The sequence below is a fragment of the Panthera uncia genome, assembly GCF_023721935.1.
Source record: "Panthera uncia isolate 11264 chromosome A1 unlocalized genomic scaffold, Puncia_PCG_1.0 HiC_scaffold_17, whole genome shotgun sequence".
In the NCBI taxonomy this organism is placed as follows: Eukaryota; Metazoa; Chordata; class Mammalia; order Carnivora; family Felidae; genus Panthera; species Panthera uncia.
In genome coordinates, this window is record NW_026057577.1 from 72,380,080 (window position 1) to 72,403,042 (window position 22,963).

At 35.3% G+C, this 22,963-nt stretch overlaps 1 protein-coding gene and 1 long non-coding RNA gene across 6 annotated transcripts in view; one reads left to right on the top strand and one right to left on the bottom strand.

Annotated features, from left to right (window-relative positions):
* SKIC3 (SKI3 subunit of superkiller complex) overlaps positions 1–22,963 on the bottom strand; it is a 107,980-nt gene that overhangs the window by 44,196 nt on the left and 40,821 nt on the right. For all 5 annotated transcript variants that reach the window (XM_049647600.1, XM_049647598.1, XM_049647601.1 and 2 more), the window contains exons 11-26: positions 17,162–17,302; positions 15,222–15,323; positions 14,262–14,401; positions 12,083–12,169; positions 11,892–11,995; positions 11,310–11,436; positions 10,227–10,406; positions 9,742–9,866; positions 7,970–8,223; positions 6,725–6,827; positions 4,106–4,282; positions 3,873–4,017; positions 3,636–3,714; positions 3,485–3,546; positions 3,318–3,374; positions 1,791–1,859 (exon numbers count right to left, since the gene is read on the bottom strand). In XM_049647600.1, coding sequence (XP_049503557.1) covers positions 1,791–1,859; positions 3,318–3,374; positions 3,485–3,546; positions 3,636–3,714; positions 3,873–4,017; positions 4,106–4,282; positions 6,725–6,827; positions 7,970–8,223; positions 9,742–9,866; positions 10,227–10,406; positions 11,310–11,436; positions 11,892–11,995; positions 12,083–12,169; positions 14,262–14,401; positions 15,222–15,323; positions 17,162–17,302 — 1,952 coding nt within the window. The remainder of the gene's footprint in view (positions 1–1,790; positions 1,860–3,317; positions 3,375–3,484; positions 3,547–3,635; positions 3,715–3,872; positions 4,018–4,105; positions 4,283–6,724; positions 6,828–7,969; positions 8,224–9,741; positions 9,867–10,226; positions 10,407–11,309; positions 11,437–11,891; positions 11,996–12,082; positions 12,170–14,261; positions 14,402–15,221; positions 15,324–17,161; positions 17,303–22,963) is intronic.
* Positions 137–2,768, top strand: LOC125934314 (uncharacterized). Its single transcript, XR_007461314.1, has 2 exons — positions 137–217; positions 2,597–2,768. It is a non-coding gene; the product is annotated as an uncharacterized LOC125934314 (long non-coding RNA).

The window sequence follows — 22,963 nt, forward strand, 5'->3', positions numbered from 1 at the left end:
GAGGACCAGAATAACTTGTCAAATTGGCCCTTAAACTGACAAATGCTTTCCGAATTCCCTCTGCAACCAGGCAGTGATGCAATAATCCACATAAAATTCCTCAGAACACTGATAAAGCTGTGCTACCTTCTCCCTTCCCTTTCACCCTTGATCCATTCATACTGGTATTTGTCTGGACTGGGGTTCTTAATCACACGATCATCTTGGATTCACCTGGGTAAGCTTTTTAAAAAAGGAAGTCCTTACTTCTAGATTTCTAGTTTCCACAGACCTGGAGTACAGTCTCAACATATTTATTTTTCAAAAGTGTGTCAGGAATTTAAATAATATACCTATGCCTTTAACTTTATAGACTATGAAATAAAAGTACTTTCAAGCTCCTATATCTTTTATTTAAAAATCAGGTTTTTTTTTAGTTATCATACATTACTAATATTATTAAAAAATTAATATAAAGTCTCACTTCTGTTGTTACCATTTTGATTAAATCTACCAGTTAACTCCTGAAATAAATTATTTTTAGATAAAAAGAACTGAAGGGTGCCTGGGTGGCTTAGTAGGTTGAGCATCCGCCTTCAGCTCAGGTCATGATCTCACAGTTTGTGGGTTCAAGCCTCATATCAGGGTTTGCACCTGCAGCATGGAGCCTGCTTCCGATTGATTCTCTGTCTCCCTCTCTCTCCGTCCCTTCTCCACTTGCATACACACACTCTCTCAAAAATAAACATTAAAAAAAAAAGAATAAAATACTTGAAAAATTAAAAAAAGAATACTAGGTGGCTCTGATTAGCATCCAAAATCTACTGATCTAGAGCAGTGCTACTCAGAGTCAAGTCCCTGGAGCAGCATCAGCATCATCACTTGGAAGCAGTTAGAAACGCAAATTCTTGGGCCTCCTGCATCCAACTTACACAGAGATTAGTAGTAATGCCGTTAGCGCCCAGATGCTAACCACAATTCATAGAGAAAGGAGTTACTTTTCTAACTCTGCTTGCTTCACCAATTAACTAGAATTAGATCCAAGAGTCAAAGGTAGAATAAAAGATTCTAAACTCTGATGAGTGGTTTTCTGATATGGGTGATGCTCCTGCTATTCTCTGAACCAAAACAATCAACTACTTACTAATTCATTACAATTTCTCAACTAGAAAGACCTTGAAGACCACTCAGTCCAATCTTTTTCAGGTAAAGAAAATGAAATCCAGCAGTGATATGTTAAAAATCAGTCAGTGACAGACTCACACTCATAACCAAGTATCTGGATTCCTATCTGGCAGTACAAAACTCTGCACTTTGGGGAAGCAGAGGAAGAATACTCATAAACAAGCACCAAATCAAATAAAAAGATTTTACAGAAAATGGGAAAACATAATCAAAATGATCTTTGTCGATGTTTATATTTTTGGTAAATGTGCTTTAAACAACAGAGTTCCAGGGTTTTTTAGCATAATAATGTCAGGCTGATGGAGCCCAAAGCCCCCCAAATCAAGGCTTAATCATTATAAGCTGTATGCCCTTGGGCACAATACTAAGGATCTCTAATCTTCAATTTCCCCATCTGTGAAAAGACTTTAACAACCACCACCATCGCAGAGGATCAATGAAAGATTAACCGAAATAATTATATACAAAGAGACTATCACAATTACTGGCACAAAGGAAGTCCTCGTATGTTACCTGTTACCCAACATTATCATTGCTATTTATATTAACAGGTTACTTGTATCATTTTATATTAACTGGTTGTTTATACCCTAGGATTATTAATAACTATATGTTATATATCTTACTTGTCCAATCCAGCACATTAAGTAAGATGGATCAAGGGACTGAGCCATTTTGAAAGCTTCATGAGCTTGCTAGGAAAAAAAAAGGCAAAAATTAACATGTCATGTCATTTTATTAATTTAGTATTAAATTGCTTATGTTTAAAAAGCATAAGAGAAGAAGGTAAGTCAGACTTGTCAACATAAATACTTACAAGTCCAAAACTTCATTGTTTAAACACAATTAGCAACGCTTAAAACAGTGTTTTAACTACATAGTCCTAGAAAACTCCTGGGTACAACAGCTCTCTCTACAGGCTTAGGGGTTTTGGTCCCCAGTGAAAGGGCAATAGGGATGCACCTCATAGTCCGTAGAACTTTTAACCAATCACCCGTGCATTTGCTAGCCACAGGTTTGACAGAAGTATCTATTGCCCTCTCCTGAAGCTTAATTGGCCTGAACTAACGGCAAGGAGGTCAAAGAGACGTACCTGAAACTTGGCAAAAAAAGAATGGACAGCATGAATATGTGCTAAGCAGTGAGGAAACCTTAAAGATACCTCACTTGGACCCATTAAATTGCATGTTTATTTTTCTACTACAAAAGCTTATTATATGCTGCCTTATACTGTTTTCTCAAAAATCAATGTGTGACAGGAAACAGTCTTATTTTTCTTATGAAAACAACAACTCCTGGACAGCAACTGAGTTGTACTATCATAAAACTACATTCAGAGTTTTTTAACTGAGATCTAGCTATGTTTAAATTTTTAAAAATATTTTCACGTATCTTAAGATCTAACTTATATTCTCCTTCATTCTATTTACAGGCTTTTGAAGCAATCTTGGCACTGACTTACTTTATCCCTGAGAGTATTACTGAAACTATTTTAAAAGGATGATATTCAGTATAACGGCTGAAACACAAAATAGTACAGATATTCTATTATCTATAGATTTATGGAAACTACTAAACATGACCTACAAGCATGCTTCCAATTACTTACTGTATTTCTAATTCTCCAATATATAACTGTTAAAGTATGACAAATTACATTGTGGCATATAAAAGAATTAATATCCACTAAAGCCAAATCTAAATCACCCAACATAGGCTAAACTTAATCTGCTAGACATTACTAATCACCTCTTTTACTTCATCACCCCACCCCTAACACAGCCCACACAGGACTCTTCTTATACATGTACAGATAAAAAGAAAAACACCCCAATAAACCATAACAAAATTGTTCTAATCTTTAAATGAAAAACATAATTATAAATCCAAAATTTCTTCAGTGATATGAAAAGGAAAATAAATCTTACACGTTCATTATTTAATATAATAAATGGAATGCCATCAATTATCTAGCATATAGGTGAGCATACTGAATAGGTAACAATATCCAAAGTATTTCTCCACAAGAAGCTAAGCTATTACAAAGAAGTAATATTCACATATAAAAAATTCATATATAAAGCTATTACAAAGAGGTAACATTCATATATAAAGAATGTCCTTTAACATGACAAAACAGACAACACATTTACCTCAATGTTTTCATTTGCAAGGTATAAGACTCCCAAGTTGGTCCATGCAACAGGATTCTAAAAGATGTATATATAAAATTAGGTCCCTGTCTACATGGCAGCCTGAGAAAGTTATTAACATGAAATTTTGAAGTTCTTTTTCACAGACAGACACATAAAACACTCACAATTTGTTCTGATTGGATTGACTTGATGAAACAATGCTGAGCAAGGGCGTAATTTCCAATACCTAAAAAATAACAGAGTTTGATGAAACTGAACTTTATTACCTGAAACAGGCAATTTTCTAATAATAATGAAGTGTTATGCAATTCTTACCACTGTAACATGAAACCACACCAAGAGCATTCCAGTATAAACGGTTTTTACTGTCGAGTCTCACCGCCTTTTTCAGACACTGAAAAAGTAAAATTAGATTAATTTTGGTATCTTGGAACATCAGTATTTATATCAAGATAAACGTGGTTTTATGTAAAAACATGATAGTATTTATCAAAAACATCAGAAAAGCTTTTCTTTTTTTAAAAGGTTATAAAAAATTTCTCAAAACCCCACCTGTAAAGATTTCTCCAACAACTCTTTAAGATCATTTGTGTTGTTGCCTGTTTCTGCTAGATGTTGTGCTTGACGGTAATAATTAATTCCGAGATCACACCATGTATTAGATGTGGACATCAGTTTTAATGCACGACCATAACACCTGTGGAAATACAAAAATAAATGTTATGTTCTGTTAAAATGTCCTAATTCAAAGTAAATGTCATTAACTAGCAAACTTTGTAAATTACCTTCCTCCAAGATGGAGGAGCTCATTCTTCTTTAATACTTGTTTTCCTTCTTTCTGACCTAGGAGGACTCCTAAAACATTAATATTTACTTTAGATGGTGAGACAGCATACAGACTGGTACAAGCATCCCCAACTAGCTTCCAAAGGCAAGACACATCAGCTCGATGCTGCAGAGCCCTAAAAAAATAAACAGTGTTTATTTTATTTTTATACTTACAAGTTATTTCCAAAAACTAGGAAGTTTATCTCTCTCATTACAATCTTGATTAAGAATTACTTCCTTGGTTAAGTGCAGTGAATGCTTTACTAAATTCTTTCTAAATAAATTACATGTTATCACTCCCTTATTAGGAAGAAGAAAGGAAGGGGGGAAGGAGAAAGAAGTGATTATTTCAAATGCCAGAAATTTTGCAAACACCTCTTTGGTACTCTTCATCATTTTTATTAGAAGTAGCAGAAATCACATAAATAAACCAATACATTTTCCAGGACCAATTCACCTTTAACTGAATTTTTTTTGAACTGTGCTGTCTGTGTTTGTCTTTTAAACAGTAACCAAAGTAGTAAAGTTGGTAGCTCTCTCTCAGTTAATTATTGTAAACTCACGTTTTTGCTTGTTGGTCTTTGGTCAAATAAAAATGACTAGTAAATGTGTGATATGTTAAATATATTTGGTGGTCCAAAGGATTTTTACTAAGACCAAGATTACCAAAAAGCTAAATATGAAAATGTGAAAACTCATGATTTATTGAAGAAATATGACTGAATGCACAAACTTAAAAGAGTAAATAAAAGTATTAATTATGGTGATAAAGGTCACCTCTTCTTAAAATGAGAAAAATCTCACTATTTCTCTTCATTTTTCTCTTCTCAAGATCTTATAAATAAAACATGACAATTTCACTTAAGCCAAGTCTCAATAACCAGCTATCACAAACAGCTATGTTACTGGCAGATGGACAAGCAGATGGAACATTTCTCATAGCCTTTTCTACTAAAAGAGTCCAGCCAAAAATCATTTTCCAGTATCTTTCTGAGAGATAAGATTAATTATTGCAGTCATCACTGAGAGCCCACTGTGAGAATCAGGAGGAAGGACAACACTATTTGTAGTTCCTCTGCTTAAATATCTTAGCATAACATCTAAAAATGACAGCATGATAGGATAATGCTAAGCGAAATAAGTCAGTTGGAGAAAGGCAAATACCATATGATCTCACTCATATGTGAAATTTAAGAAACAAAACAAACGAGCAAAGGAAAAATAAAAGAAAAAAAGAGACATAAACCAAGAAACAAGAAACAGACTCTTAACTATACAGAACACACAATGGTTACCAGAGGGGAGGAGGGCGGGAGATGAGGGAGAAAAGAGAATGGGAGTTAAAGAGTATACTTGTTGTGATGAAAAGAGTAAAATAAAATAAAATAAAACAAAATAAAAGTAAATAAAATCTACAACGTGAAAGAAGAAAATAGAAGGAGAAAAGAGAAACAGAGGCCATTTTAATAGCCTAAACTCTTTCAATAAAAAAATAAAGTATCCGTAAGGTGAAATAACTTCTATCACCTTTACACAAGAATTGTGGTGGTACGAACTTTTACATCCAGAAGTAAATATAAATTTGGGGATTATCACTTTAAGAGTTTTATATACCTCCATATAATTGGCTGTGAATGCTACAAGCTATGGGCTACCCAGAACAAAATTTCCCATTCTCAGAAAGGCAGTTTTTGTATCTCAAGTATCATCAAAGGTTCACAATTACTCTTAAATACTAGTTCAAACAAAGCATGCCCTGTTCACAATACCCTTTCCTCTTTGGAAAGATCTATATAATGTGAGACTTGAAAAGCAGCAATAAAAACCTTCGGGAGAAAAAAGGCTCAGGTTTTCTTTTCATATTTGGTTCATATTCTGGAGCAACTAAATCAACAGGAAACAGAAGAGAAGACAAGTCGGAAAAGAAAGGAAAGGAAGCACAAGAAAGGTGTTTAAGAAAAAAAATTTCAAACGTATGTGCAACATGTGGACTTCTTAAAATCATCTACCACAAACAGCACTTCTACTTAGCTGGTGAATTTACGGTTCAATAAAAATACCAGGTTTACTCAAATTTTTCTGATTCCCTTAATATTACACATCACTTTTTCTTACTACACAGATTCTCTCCAGGAGCAGATTGCTCGTTTCCCCTCACCTTCAACCCTACCAAGATACCTAGAAGCGGCCCTTACCATTGAATATAAATCATACTGTTCACCGCAAGTCCTAGTTCCCAATCAGTTCAATTGGAGGTACTGGCATTTCTAGGTCTCCTGCAAGGGAACACTGATGCACAGTATTCAAGCTGCTGCTCCTCTAGCAGAATGCTTCTTTCTTCCCACCCTTCCCTATGCAGCCAGCAGGTCAACAAGAGCAAGAAACTGTATCTGTTTCCCAGTGCCACGTTAATACAATATGTCAGAATTCATTGGCTACTCCGTTATTCTTTATGTTTAATATTCTGAGTACTGATTGCTGTATCTCACAGAAAAAAATACAGGAAGATTTTCTAAATTTGGCTTTAAGATAATGCTAAGAAAATAAACACAATGAATAATAAGAATAACACTAACCAAGTAAAATATTCCAGTGCTTTTTCTATGTAGTCCACAGCTTTCCCATCAAGATAATCCACTAGAGCTGCTTTTGCCATCATAAGATGGCATTCGCCCAAACCTAAAACCAGTTAGTTTATAGTTATTAAAACACATACAGAAACACTTAGAATAAACTTTAAAAAATGTAGCGGTGTTATTTTAAAGCCACTTTTCAGAAAACAAAACTTAACGGTATTTTATAAAAATTATCTTTAAGTATGGTCTCGCATACACTTAGTACTGCTGCAGTAACATGTGCTAAAAGTGATAAAAATCTATAGAAAGAATTTCCTTGACTTTGGGCAGATTACTTAACTCTTAAAACCTCAGCCTTGAAAATGGTGATATTACCTAAATGCTATTCTCCATCATATTACTATTTATTAACTGTTGTGAAGCAAGATTTCATCTTTTTATATTCAAAACTAGATAGCAAACTACACAGTAAAAATGTAATAAATGAAACAGCAATTTCCTAAAGTACCCAATAAAGATCTAATAAACGTGAATTCTTTTGAGGAAAGTTTTACAAAATTAAAACAAAAGTTTTCAAGGCCTAAGTTATGCATTGCTTACAACATACACTATTTCTGATTTTTTTTTTAATGTTTATTTATTTTTGAGACAGAGACAGAGCATGAACGGGGTGGGGGGGGGGCAGAGAGAGAGGGAAACACAGAATCTGAAACAGGCTCCAGGCTCTGAGCTGTCAGCACAGAGCCCGACGCGGGGCTTGAACCCACGGACCGTGAGATCATGACCTGAGCGGAAGTTGGATGCTCAACCAACCAAGCCACCCAGACGCCCCCACTATTTCTGATTTAAATTACAAAACAAAACAAAACAAAAAGTGAAAAAAAAATCTTCTGTAACTTAAAAAGTAATTAAAAGGTATTGAGATATTTTGAAGATATGGTAAATTAATTACCAAAATATAACAGGAGGAAAACTCTTGTTTTAGAGATCCATTTTTAGACCAAATAGCTATCATGCTGTTTGTCTAAAAGTTAAATATCATACTACTATTGATTAACTGTTAGGAAATAAGATTTGATCTCTCTATATTCAAATCTATATAACAAGCCATATTATAAGAGGTTCATGAAAGAAGCCACTGTTGACTAAGAAGTCCTTTTCAGGTTATGAAATACATTTAGGAAATTTACACAAGGATTTTATACTCTAGTATCACAAAAGTCAAAGGAGCTATGAAAAAATTACCTTTCAAAGCTGGCACATAATCTTCTTTCTTTTTAATGATCAGCTGGTATTGAGCTATCGCCTCCTTATATTTGCCTAGGATTTGCTGTATTGCTGCAACCTTAAACACACTGTATGTGGATTCTGGGTTCAGCTCACTGGCTTTTGTGAAGGATTTCAAGGCTGTGGTATAGCCACCTCTGCTTAAGTATGCCTCTCCTAATGACTCCCAACAATTGAAGTCCTTTGGGTCTGCCCTTAATGCTGCCTGTAAACTAAAATTTCAGTAAACCGTAAGACAACTAAATGTAAAAGAACTACTTCCACATTTGACAAGACAATATAAAATAAAGAATTCAGTTGAATCACATACAACCATGGTTACTTCTATTTATCAAAGTGCTATTTAAAGCAGGTATACCTGTTCCTTTTATAACTTGAATTTTTTTATAACTTTCATATTTTAATACTAAGAAATTTTATTACAAATCTGGAATGAATAAGAATACTTTTTTGCACAAGAGCTGACCAGAATTTTCTTCCTTGACTATCTGAAAGAATCCCAGTTTCCTACCAGAATAGCTATATATCTCAGTATGCCTCATGACAATTAGTAATCTCCCACTGATCCTGTTACCAAAACAGAAATATCACAGCAGCCTAGGTATTTACATAAATCAGTATCTTTATCTTGATCTAAATATATATATATATATATATATATATATATTTGTTAATGTTTTCACAAATAGAAGAAAAAAATAACTGTTTACAACAATTTGTTAGGTTCAGAAAAAAGGCACTTTCTAATCCTTTCTAAAAAGAAAACATACAAGGCTTATAGTTAATTGTGGGCATTCACGTTTAAGTATTCATTTTAAGTTTTGGGGGTGATTGTAGTAATAAACAAATTTTATCACTTGTAGCATAACCAAAAAAACTTATATAAAGGCTTATAAACCTAATTAAGTTGATAGATATTATAATCTCATTACTAGGAAATGCCAATGCTCTGTTACACTTCCTTATAAACAGAAAGTCTTGCCTTTTTCATTTTTTTTTGAACTGAAGTACAGTTGACATACAATATTATATTAGTTTTGGGTGTATAACATACTGATTTGAATTTTACAGACACTATGAAATATTCACCATGGTAAGTGTAATTACCATCTGTCATCACACAAAGTTATTACAATATTTTATTATTATATATTTACTATTAATTAAATATATTTTATTCTTTTTTTTTTTTTTTTTTTTTTTTTTTTTAAGGTAAACTCGGTGCCTAACATGGGGCTTCAGCTCACAACCCTGAGATCAAGAGTTGCATGCTCTACCAACTGAGGCAGCCAGGTGCCTCTATTCTCAAGTATATTTCAAACCAAATAACTGAAAATGAGCTGCTCCAGATGGACTTCAAGGTGTCAAATGTATCCCCTGCCCCCAGGGGATATAAAGCATGTCACTGGAAGAACAACAAAGGTATCAGCCTTGGCTTTTTATCATTCTTTAAGTTTCCACTGAGAACCTATTACATGTACAACACTAGGAAGACTTCACTTCATTAGACTGGCTATTCCCTTAACAACAGGACATCATTTAACCTATTTTTGCATTCTCCAGTACCTTGCAGATAATAAGAACCAATCAACTATAAATAAATTTTGCTATTTCTTCTCTCAAAATATAATCTGGAATGAGGAAACTTGTCAGGTCCATTTTGGGTATAAACAGGAGTTTAATTTAAGGAACCAACAGGCTAACAGTTTAAATATAATAAGGTGCCTTACTCAGCCACTGCTTGAGAATGCTGACCAGCTTTCAAATAGTACAGTCCGCGCCTCAGCCAGGCCCATTTCGCTGTTCCAGCACTTGCCTTTTGAGTTACTGTCGTTAGGATGGCTAAGGCAGTTTCCTTAAAAAAGGAAGAAAAGACTGATTAAGAAAGACTAATATTAGAGATAGTGAATATCATAAAAATACAGACCACCTATGTATAGTACCCAAATATATTTTCATCTACCACTTTTGATTCTTTAAACTTATACTAGTTTATACTGAACTACAGTTTCAACAATAAGTGAGGAGTGATGTAATGTCTGTCAATGAAAAGAAAAGTTTCTCCATAAACAGTGGCAAAAATATTTCTATTGTACCTCCAAAGAAAAATTTAAAGAAATAATAACTTCCAAGTATACAAATATAAAAATATTTCTATTTCTATACTCAGGATAAAAAGAAAAAGGTATTTAAGTTATTAGATTATTAGACATACCATCTCTTCAAGCTCCACACTTAAGTCAACTGCTGCAGCTCCAGATTCAGCATCAGTATCATCTAACTCAAACGCTTTCCTGTAACAGCCACGGGCTCTGTTTTTATCTCCTACCACATCTCTGTAGTAATGACCTAAATAGCAGAAAACTTTGCCCATGTATGTATCCAGTCTGGCAGCCTTTGAAACAGAGATGGATAGCAACACAAAATTAAAGTTTGTTTGAGTGGGTCTCTTTAAAAACACAAAAGATAAATACACAGATTAAAAGAAAAATGGAACACTTTCATTAAACATAGAAAAAGATGCCAACACGTCCTTTAATGTAAGATTTAAAGCAACAGGAAACCTAGTCATCACTGCTTATAAAAAACAAGTGCAAAAATATTATTTCTTTATTAAAAAGAAATGTGAAATTAGAGTTATTATTATATTCACCCTCTTTTATGCATCGAGGTAAGAATGTGACACTGGTACTTGTTAAACATTTTAAATATGAGAAATTATACATCTGAAAGTATACATGGCCATAAAACTACAGTAGAAATTACTTAAAAACAATAGTCTTTTCCAAAGATAATTATGTCTCATTTTGTATAATGTCTGTTTCTTACATAAGTAACTTTTAGGGGTGCCTGGATGGCTCAGTCAGTTAGGTAGCCGACTCTTGATTTTGACTCAGGTCATGATCTCATGGTTGTGGGATCAAGCCCCACATTCTTTGTGCTAAGCATGAAGCCAGCCTGGGATTCTCTCTCTCTCCCACTCTCTCTGCCCTTCCCCGGTTGTGCTTGCTCAAGTGCTCGCTCGCTCTCTCACACTCTCTCTCTCTCTCTCTCTCAAAATAAATAAACTTTAAAATATAAAAAGTTAGATAAGTATCTTTTATATTTTTATTTTCTCCTTACCCATATAACATTCTCACAAAACTTATGTGACAGAGATCAAACACCAAAAACTTCAGTTTAAAAAAAAAGCAATTCAACAAACAGTAATTTTAAGTACCTAACTTATAAGATTATTATTTATGATTTTACAATGAATCCATTTCAACTAAGAATTAAATAGTAGCACATGTTTTACCTTTAGAAAGTGAGTAAGAGCCTTTGTTTTATCTTTTCTTGTTTCTTCACCCATGAACCAATATGTTAACCCAAGTTGGTAATGATATTCAGCAACTTCAGCATCTTTCTCAAGAGCTCTCTGGAAACTAAGTCACCAAAGGGAAGTAAAAAGATATGCATACACACAATGTAGGAAACTTAGTTGGGACAAAGTTTGAGTGATTCAAAGATGCTAAACCAGAAACAAGTTATTACTTTATAATTTAGATTATAATGAGAGAGGAAATTATTTGAAAAGGAGTTTATAAAAGCACATGGCCTTTCAGCTTAACCAATGTGCTAAGTGTTTAGGAGCACACACCAAACATTATATATGCTCACTGACCATTATGATCAGCTAGTCAGAATTCAAATCCATCTCAGAGAATTTTCTCACAGGTACTGCGCTACATGCTAAATACATTTCTTAAAAATATTCACGCATACACAGATCAAATTTATACACAATGGATCTGTATCAAATCCACACATTTTGAATTTTTGAGAAATATAATAAATTGAGATATGACTAGATCTATGAGCAATCTATATGTATTTTTACCATTTCTCTGCTTGTGGATAGTCCTTTTTGGTAAAATGAATCAAAGCCTCCAGGGCATGAACTTCAGCTAGGTCAGGGTAAGAAGAGAGAAGGTCTTCCATAATCTACAAAGTAGATATCTGTCAATTCCTTATTCAAATAAAGTAACTTGTAACTTAAAAAAATTCCCAGTTTGAATGGAAAAAACCAACCTTTGAAGCTTCCTCTAATGAGCCTTTATTCAGATAGGCCAAGCTTTTAAGAACCAAAAGTCCTGGGATATTATTTGCATCAGAAACCTAGAAAATGATTGTAAAGAACTGCTGTTAAGTCTCTTTCAACACAGATCATCAATATTTGCTTTAATTAAAGAATGACCATAGAAGAGCACAAAATAAAGACATAGTGATTTCTATCAGTATGAACACATTCATTTTTGTAACTTTTTATTAGAGAAAATTGCAAATGCATTTCAAAAAATTAGAAAATAGTATAATAATCCCACATATACTCATTATCTACCTTCAAAATTAACTCAAATCCAATCTTTTCTCATCCATATCTACACTCAATTCACTACACACCTGCTTAGATTATCCCAGATAACTTCTCATCAATGCTTTAGTACGAATATCTAAAAATTAAGTTCATTGTTATATAACACAGTCATACTACCATTATAAACACCTAGACAAAACCAACAATACATCCTTAGTATCATCAAAAAAATTAGCAAGTGTTCAAATTTCTCAGTTGGCTCAGAAAATATTTGAATAATTCATTTGTTTTAATCAAATCCGAATAAGGTACATACATTTCAAAAGGCTGATATGTCTATTAAGTCTCTTTTAATCTATAGGGCTCCCTTCCATTCTTTTTTCCTCCCTCACAATTTAACTGTTGAAAAATATGGGCCAATTGTCACAGTTTTCACACAGTCTGGATTTTACCGAATGGAGTCTCATGGTCCTGACATGTTCCTTGGTCCCCTGTATCTTCTGTAAATTAGTAGTTAGGCCTGAAAGCTTAATCTGATTCCATTTTAATGCTTTGGCAAGACTACATCATGTGTACATGCACTTGTTATGTATGGCACTTTCTTTTGGTAATGTTAGCAACCACTGATCCTCAATGCGTTAGATCAGATTGCAAAATGGCGGTTTTCCTTATTCAATGGAATACTTCAACAACAACAAAATTTCCCTCCCCTCATTATCTATTTGATTATCCTGAGGAACAGTTCATAAAGGAAAGGTAAGATATTTTGATTCTTTCCAAATGGTTCCTCAGCACCCTCCAAAGATTTTTTTTTTTTTTTATTGAGAATGTTTTGTTTATTTTTTTCATCTTGAATACATGGATTTAAACATATTTGGTATTTTTCAATCTACTGCAGTTACTGGTGCTCAAACTCCCCTTTAGCCAGTGACAATCAACCCATGATAATTCCTAAGCCTTTCTAACATAATTCTAGTAGCCTTATATAGTTTCCTTGCTTTCTAGCATTCTAAGATGTTCTGGGCTCATCCTATACATCTTCTGTTTCATACCTGGACTTCACCAGCTCTCTAAGAAACTTTTCTTTGTGTGTGTGTGTGTGTGTGTGTGTGTGTGTGTGTGTGTCAGGGGAAAGATTGGAAAAACCTCAAAGCATTTAAAAAACACACTATTGGTAGAAGGCAAGTAGAAAATAAGAAATTAACATATTGGTTATTGAAGGATGCTAACAACTGTTCTAATTTTAATGAAATGTAAAGCCCTTTGAAATATATCAAACAATGATATTTTAAAAATTCAAAATCCTACAATACACTGGGTAATAGAATTTTAATTTTGGATAAAAAATAGCCTTTATCTGAAAAAACTGTTTAAAAATACCATGTTGTTATAATTCATAATTTATAGTTTTTTGACACAGAATTTCTAAATGTTTGAATTAAAAACATTAAGAAATAGGATTCCTTCTTAAATATCATTCTCCTTCTATTTTATTAAATTGAAAAACAAATAAATAATATTGTCTACTATGAAGCTACTTGAGTCCTTAACTGTTCTTGTCAATAATCTATAAAATCTTTTCTGGAGGCAAAAATTTAGAGTCCCAAATTAAAAATAATCAAGTTGTAATAACTTAAGGCAAAAAGAGAAAAGGAGAATAAGAACAATACTAAAGAAAGAAATCACACCTATGAAAAACATTGTAAGTACTTAACCAAGAGGCAAACAAATAACTTTGGAAGTTTCCAAGTGTGTGATCTGGAAAAGGCAGATGTGGTGAATTCATACCTCGAACACAAAATTTGTTTAAGTATTTGTGGAAGGAGGGAGTGGTTGGTGCCCATTTGACTGGAAAAAGTAAAGTCGAAGGGAAAAACCTGATGATAAGACTACCTGATCAAGAGTACAGATTGCTTCCACTGAAGATTCATAATCTGAGAGTTTAATCAAAGCCTCTGCTTTCAAACGGAGACAAAGATTCTTCTGATGAAGACTGCCACCAGACACACCAAGATTATCTATGTTCTTCAGAGCTGACAAAATTAAGGACATCTGAATGAAGACAACCATATTACTTCACTTATTTCTTCTTGTTAAGGGTAAAAAATAATAAATTGGAGATACAGTAAGAATAAATTGCCAAAATAATATACATGAAGAATAATTCCGAGCTAAAGATAGATTATTCCCTGAATTCTTTAAGGAAATATCTGAATTTAAAACAGAATACATCTGAATTTAAAATCTCTATCTTTACATAACATATAATAAAAGTGAACATCCTGAAACACAATGGCTATCTATATCTGTATCTGCTACATAACAAAAGTTAGCCAAACCATTGGTAACAAACTTAGCAAATTAGGCACACCGGAATGGGAAAGAAGCTGGATTCAAAAGGACCAGGGTGAACTGTGTCTCAACTACAGAAGGTAGGCCACCAGCTGTGTCAAGAGCAGTGAATCACTTTTTATGATTTCCTATCCCTCGCCTGACCCATCTGACCACATTCAAATAGGCTCCAAGATGCCTAAGACTGCTCTTATCTACATGAGAGGAATCAAAAACTCCTGAAGTCCTGGATGCACCAGAAACTTCCTTATTACAAAGACAGACCACCTCCACACAAGCCTAAACTGACTATGTCAAAATTCCAAGGAATCCTTTGAAAAATACTCATGGTTAGTTTAAAAGTAAATACACACTAGGCATTATTTAACCATCTCAATGAAATTTAAATTAGTGAGTAACTTAAAATACAACATAAAGCATGTGAGTTTTTTTAAACCACCAACTTTCTCCTTTAACATGAAAAGAAACAGAGTTGGCCACCAATGCAGATATCAGGAATACCTTGACTGCATGAAAGAACAGCTTCCTTAGGTCTATGCATTTTAACTTGGGCTTCGGCCAGATGATACCACCCCGTTGTGCAAAGAGGGCTTTCCTTTAACCCTAAAAGGAAAAAAGCAATCACAAAATCCAAACTTACTATGACCAATGAGGTGAATGGCACCGCCATCTACTCCCCCAAATCAGATCCCTCCCCTCTCCCTTGTCTCTCATACATGATCATTCCCTACATTGATTCCACGCCCCAATCCATTTCTCTACCATCGCTACTTCAGTTCACATCACCATCTTTATCCCAGATCCCTGCAAGTGCTTGCCACCCATTCCAATTCATTCTTTACACTGCAGCCAGAATGTCTCTAAAAATACAAATGGAATTATAAAATTCCTCTGCTCAAAACATTCCACAGGTTCCTGGCTGCCCTTAACATGCAAACTCTTTCACAAGATGTGCAAGGCCCCTCTCCACTATCATTTCTTAACTCTTCCTGCTCCCATACATCCTTCTCACATCTTGCTGAACCACCTTGAATTCCAGCTGTGCTCTCCTCTCAGGCTATTTCAGCTCTTGGCTTGAAAAGCTCCTCCCACCCCAAGCTTACATTTGTCTTTCAGATCTCTACCTGAATGTAAGTCTATCCATTGTGACAAATGTTAAAACTAAGTTAAAGTTTCCTGGCAAAACTAAGTTAAAGATTCCTAAGGGCGGCAGCAGGGTGAAAACATATATAATTATCCTTATTTTACAAATGAGACACAGATAATTTAATTAGTTTTCTAATGGTCTGGGAATTAGTGAGTGACAGTTTTGGAATTCAGACCTAAGCAGATCCAGAATATATAAGCATATTTCTTCCACTTCTATCTTAAATATATGTTCCTTTTTGTTTTTAATGTTTTTGTTTATTTATTTTGAGAGAGAGACAGAGAGCATGCAGGGGAGAGGCAGAGAGAGAGGGAGAGAGAATCCTAAGCAGGCTCTGTGTTGTCAGTGCAGAGGTCGACAAAAGGCTTGATCTCAGGAACCATGAGATCATGACCTGAGCCGAGATCAAGGGTCAAATGCTTAACTGACTGAGCCATCTAGATGCCCCTTAAATATACACTCCTTAAGGAATGGCCGGAAGATAACCACCTACTGACTATGTTAGCTAGGATGCAAGGCGGAGTTACTCAGATCAGAGGGCTGAAAGCTATCAGCAGAAGAGAGGAGGGGAAGGGACAAAATCAGGGAGGGAATGTGTTTTGTTTTGCAGAACCAGTGGTTCCTACCTACCCAGGAGTCTGCTAGGTGTTTTACCTGACAGCCCATGGCATGAGCCAGTCTGAGCAGATATGGAGCTGCGGACCTGTACCAAAGCCCACCTGAGTGATCCTGAAGTTACCTTGAGCTCATTGTAATACTAAGATTTTTTTCCTCGAATGGGATTTTCTGCCATTTTTTGAACATACAATGTGTGTACTAGCATGCTGATATACTGGGCATGCACACCGCGACCAAAGTGCCTAAGTAACAGCATATGGATTCATTATATTTGAAAATGAAGCATGGGAGCTAGCAAAGTATGAAGGAAGGGGCAAGAAATCAGACTCGAGAAGGTTGCAAACCCTGTGAAGAAGTTTGGATGTTATCCTAAGGGCAGTCAGAAACCCATGAAAAGCTTTAAGTTGGGGAAGAGAATATGTGTACATTAAATTAATGTCTACACCAGCTCTCTGCCCCTGCCCAATACACTGAATAAACACTTTCTGTACAAACCCCATGGGGAGACACCGCCTTGAAAGCTATCTCCCTGTCTCCTTACTGTGATAAATAATAAAAGTTCTTTGCTTTCAACACTTCCTTGGGTTGTGTTCAATTTAAAGCACCCCAAGCAGTGAGACCCTTGAGTTTGGTTACAGCTACACCTCATGTTACATGCTCTATGCTGTACACTTGCCTTCAGTTAGGTTCCTAACAGCCTCTTCATACTTTCTGTCTTGTAATGCTTTAATCCCCAAACCAACGAAGCCTGGACCACTTTTTGAATCCATTTCCACTAGTCTGCGACAATACTGCTGTCCTTCATCAGTAAGACTGCCTGGAATTAAAAGGGAAAAATGATTAGCATACGTACTCCAAACTTTTTAAAAAAGTTTAATGTTTATTTATTTTTGAGAGAGACACAGAGCCTGAGTTGGGGAGGGGCAGAGAGAGAGGGAGACATAGAATCCACAGCAGGCTCCAGGCTCCGAGCCATCAGCACAGAGCCTGACGTGCGGCTTAAACTCACAGACTGCGAGATCATGACCTGAGCCAAAGTGGGGTGCTTAACTGACTGAGCCACCCAGGGGCTCTCATACTTCAAATTTCTAATTGCCAAAGCATACATACTTAAATCTCAAATACCATTTTACATATCTTCCACCATATCAATTCCAGGAATTCAAAACTTAAATACACCAACAAACACCAAAAATTTTAACATTTCATTAAAAACTTATGCTCTTCATCTTAAATTTTGGCAGTAGAAACCACTTTACCCACTGCAGTATGGGTAAACTGAACCTGTAGTCATACTCAAGGTTTCAAACAGGAAACCTACTGCTACTTGCCATTAGGCTAAGACACACAGCCTCCTGCTTGCCAGCTCTCCTTTTGCTGTTCAGCACTAACAATTTCGGTTGTTAAATGAAGGAATCCCTAAGGACAGTGTCTTCACCAGTCTCTCTCCCTGGGCAACCATGTGCTGCTAGAGATGTGACAGCCAGGATGCCCTATCTAGTGTTCTTCCAGAATCTGGGATTAAAAGACAGTCTTCTTGTCAAGACACTATACAAAAACTTAGTCACATTCTTCTTAAGTCTACAAGTCCAGTAGCACCTTTCTGCATTCTTTCAAAAATTTTATTTTCCTATATACGTTAATGGTTAAGCTTATGTAACAATCATGTAATGCCTATATTTATTTCAAATTTATTCTGGTAAAATAATTTAGTTTAGAAAATATCATTTATTTTGTTTTATTTCCATTTTCTCCAACCTCAATCTCAGGATTGCCATTCCCAGAAAAGCATAAAAACATGTGGAAAATGTGACTTCTGCTTGAGAATAAACTGTGCATAGTATTCACCACTTTGATAAATTGTTTAGTCACACAGGAAAATTCTTAAAAACTAATTACAACAAACTACAACCTGAAGAATAAATATTAAACTAATTTATTTCAAACAATTAAATTAAATTAATTTATTTGAAAAAGCAGCCTGATGCTTTTTTTTGAAATCTATTTAAAACACATACCCCCATGTGGAGCCACCCTTTCAGTCACAGATGTCAAAGATAAATCCTTTGCATATTACCATTTAGGTTATCTGTTTCAAATTTTTCAAAACCAGATACACAGCAATACATAATCCATGATATTATATATTGATTTAGCAGTCCAAGTTAGTAAAAAAATTCATAACGGCTAAAGAATTAAAACTTCAGTACTGTTTGTGAGATATGAAAGCAAATTGGAAGAAATACTACTTTTGTTAGCTTATAAAAAAAGACCTGAGCCAGCTATTATTATGCTTCTAGATATGAATTTTCTTTTCCCAATGTGTTCTCACTATTGCTTCCATAAATGTTAATTTCCAAAAACAGACATGCCTCGTTCCATATACCCTATTCCTCTCGAGCACACCAGTGCTTGAGACATCAGAATCAGAATCACCCCAAAGACTTGTTAAAACACAGAATGATGGGGCGCCTGGGTGGCTCAGTCGGTTAAGCGTCCGACTTCAGCTCAGGTCACGATCTCGTGGTCCGTGAGTTCGAGCCCAAAGTCGGGCTATGGGCTGATGGCTCAGAGCCTGGAGCCTGCTTCTGATTCTGTGTCTCCCTCTCTCTCTGCCCCTCCCCCATTCATGCTCTCTCTCTGTCTCAAAAATAAATAAACGTTAAAAATAATTAAAAAAAAAAAAAACAAACACAGAATGCTAAGCCCCACTGTCAAAGTTTCTGACTTCAGTAGGTCTATATTAGACCTGAAAGTTGGCATTTCTGAGTTCTCAGGTGATACTGATATTACTGGTTCAGAGACAATACTTTAAGAACCACAGGCCTATAGAATTCATCAATACCATAGACCACCTTTATTATTAGTCATATATACACATATACATACATATGTATATATATCTCCTGTGTTTCTACATCTGTAGCTAAACAGTAACTTCTGGAGGGTAGGGACTAGCATAGTATCTTGTATACAATAGACATCCATTAAATATTGTAATGGTCCTTTAAGAACACCATTATGAACTGATCCTCCAAAAGACTTAGTCTGCTAATAAGTAATAGCTGAGAATTACTATGGAAAAATAAAAATGTTCACCCTTCTAGAAAAGAAAATAAAATAGCTATTAAAATTTTCCTTTAGGGGCACCTAGGTGGCTTAGATAAGCTTCCGACTTCTGCTCAGGTCATGATCTCATGGTTGCTGAGTTCGAGTCCTGCATATGGCTCCGTACTGCCAGCACAGAGAGCCTGCTTTGGAGTCTCTGTCCCATTCTCTCTCTGTCCCTCCCCCATGCACACTCTTGCGCGCTCTCTCTCTCTCTTTCTTCCTCTCAAAAATAAACAAATATTTTAAAAAAAAATTTTACTGGGGCGCCTGGGTGGCTCAGTCAATTAATCGTCTGACTACAGCTCAGGTCATGATTTCACGGATCATGAGTTCATGTCCCCTGTCAGGCTCTGTGCTGACAGCGTGGAACCTGCTTAGGATTCTGTGTCTTCCTCTCTTTGTCTGCCCCTCCCATGCTCACACTCTCTCTCTGTCAGTCTCTGTCTCAAAAAATGCATAAAACATTTTAAAAAAATAAATTCTTAAATTTCTACCCATCTGAATCAAAACTCTCTTATTCCATAGAAATGTAATTCGTGACAGACTACCTTGGCCACATAAACTGCCCTTATTACAGAAAACACACCTGTGATGGAAAGAAGAGAAGCCAACCATGCATCTTTCAAGATCATCCATAAGCACGGTACCTAAAAACTTACAAAGGTAAACAAAGTATGGGTAGGTAGATGAAAACAGTTTCTAAAAGGCTAAGATGAACAAGAGAAACTTTTAAAACAAGATAAACTTTCCTTAACATCTGGGAGCACAATTACAGAAATCAAGAGATTTGGGCAGACTATGTTCTAGCCCTGGGAAACATATTCTCTACATATGACAAAGAGGAATTTTCTCTAGTGTTCCCCCAAACCATCAACGGTAGTAACAACATCACTGATCCTATGTAGAAATGAGGGATATTCCAAAGCTTCAATCCTCACCCCTCTTCTCCATACTAACTCTTGTTGAGAATACTAGCTGAATAATAGGCGGAGACTAGAAACAGGAAATAAACTTGAATTCTTTTGAATAGAAAATCATTTATTTAATTTATCTGCTTTTTTTAACATTTAAAAGAGCCTAAGGTTCCAGATTTAACAACCTGAAAACAAGTCTGACAATATTATTTTTATTTGCCAATAAAACAAGTTAGATTTGGGGCCAATGAATGCTAAATCTCCAAGAATAAAAGGTGTTCTGAAGAGGTTCAGGATAGATGCTCAGTAATACCGATGAGCATTCCGTTTCCTAAAGTTTGCCACCAAAACAAGGTGATTTTTAAAAATAACTAATCAATTGCTGACATCACAAAGAAACTGATCACTACTATAGAATTTTTCTTTTAAATAAACCTAGCTTGGGGAAAAAACAAAACAAAACAGCATGTACTCATTTATTTATTTGCATACAGATTTTCTAATATTTCCAGAGCACACAATCTTGAGCTTTTTCATGTTTGGATTTGAAGAACCAAGCTTTCTCATCCTCCCCCATTTCAGCTATAAAGCAAAATAAAATAAATTGAGGTCGTTTAGCACAAAATAACATTTTACCAGCTGACAACTGTAAAAGCTATTCACTACTTGTTATGTGAAGCTTTATAAACTGAGTCATTTTGAAAATGAATCTTCAAGTCTCAACATGCAAAGGAGGACAAAAGAGAACCAAATATATTTGTCCCCAGTGTAAGAGAACCCAGTGATTAACTGCTGTGAAGTACCACATTCTGCAGATACTAAAGCACACTGGAGGAGGATAGGTCAGTCTTGAAAGACCTTACAGATTTTCACAAGTTCTTAATACACAGAAAGTTTGGTTTAGAGAAGCAATGAAAAGAAAACAAGAAATCTTTCACCACAGCTCCCTACTGTCCTGCATTAACTGTCAAAGTTCTATGCCAAGAATGATGCTTTACCTTAGAATGTACCTAAGCCTGAACCACTCCATCCCACAAATTCTTACAGCCAAAGATCCCACAAAGAAAAAACTCTTCCTTGACGTACCATATGTGTGAATATCCACCTACCCACTCCCCTTTACCAGGATATAAACCTCTCTTTCTTTCAGTTCTACAAAATACCCTCACCAAGGATGATTTTTTTCACGTAAACCAACACACTCTCTAATCATTTAGCATAACCCACTTGCTCTCTTTACTAGAATGCTTTGTCAAATACTGAATTTACGTGCAAAACTGCAGACTTTGTTGATCTAATTTCTTCTATAATTTTGTAATCTTTTTGAAATACAGGGGCCATGTTTATTCAACAAATCTACATTATAGGCATACATGTGCTTATTGAGAAAGCTTTCAATCAGTCTTCAAAAAGAAATTTCAAGTATTGTCTTGTGCCATTTGGCCCATGAGCAGGTCAAGAATAAGGGAATAGTAAAAACCATTAATAGCTGAAAGAAAATAGAGAGAAAAGGGTGAACAACAGCCATTACTTTCTCAATAGCAATTGTAAGAGTAGAAAAAGGGGTGGAGGGATGGGTACCAGAGGCCAACTACAAAAATCAGCCCATTTATCTGGGGAACCTATTGGGTCTCATGTTAAAATCTGAAGAAACTAGGTGAATTTTGGAATTATGTTTCCTGTCAGTGGAAAAAGAAAACCCACAAAAATTCACAAGTATGCTCCTCATACTGAAAGTCTCTTATTATGCCTCATCTTCCTTGACCTCAATACAAATTAACAATGTTAACTAGCCCTTTCTTCTTGAAACTCTCCTCGCAGGCAACACGACTATAATCCTCCTACTCCTCTAAAAGTTTACCATCCCCTTTGTATCCTTCCTCCTCCTTTCCCTTAAACACAATCGGTCAAATCCCTAGATTGCTTCTTTTAATATCTGCTAACCACTTCTTTGGACTCTTTTCCCATCACTGAAATCTAAGTTCCAATTCAATCACCTTGGTTAGAAAAAATAGCCCTAAATAAAGGCCTCCCAATCATAAAATTAGCTGTTCAATATGTCAATGAAGATCTTTCTGAAATGCTCTTTCCTTGAGCCTTCTCTGTTACTTCACATCAGTTTCCTCCATGTTCCTGTGAGACTTCTCTGCATCTCTGTTTTCTACTTTCCTCTTTGCTTTCTTCCTCCCTTTCCCTTTAAGCCATCCAGCACCACCCGAGACAATTTTCAGCTTTTTGTACTTTAGTCATCCTCTGAAGTCACACACTTCACTTTAACCAACATGCGAGTGATCTCTAAACCTTATGTCTAGTCTTAGTACAGATCTCTCATCTGCAAGCCAGATGGACATTTCCCTTTGTCCACTAACATCTCCTCTCCACCACTCAACTTTCTTACAGATGATCATTCTATATTAGACCAACTTTTCAAGAGAGCTAAAAGTAAAATTATA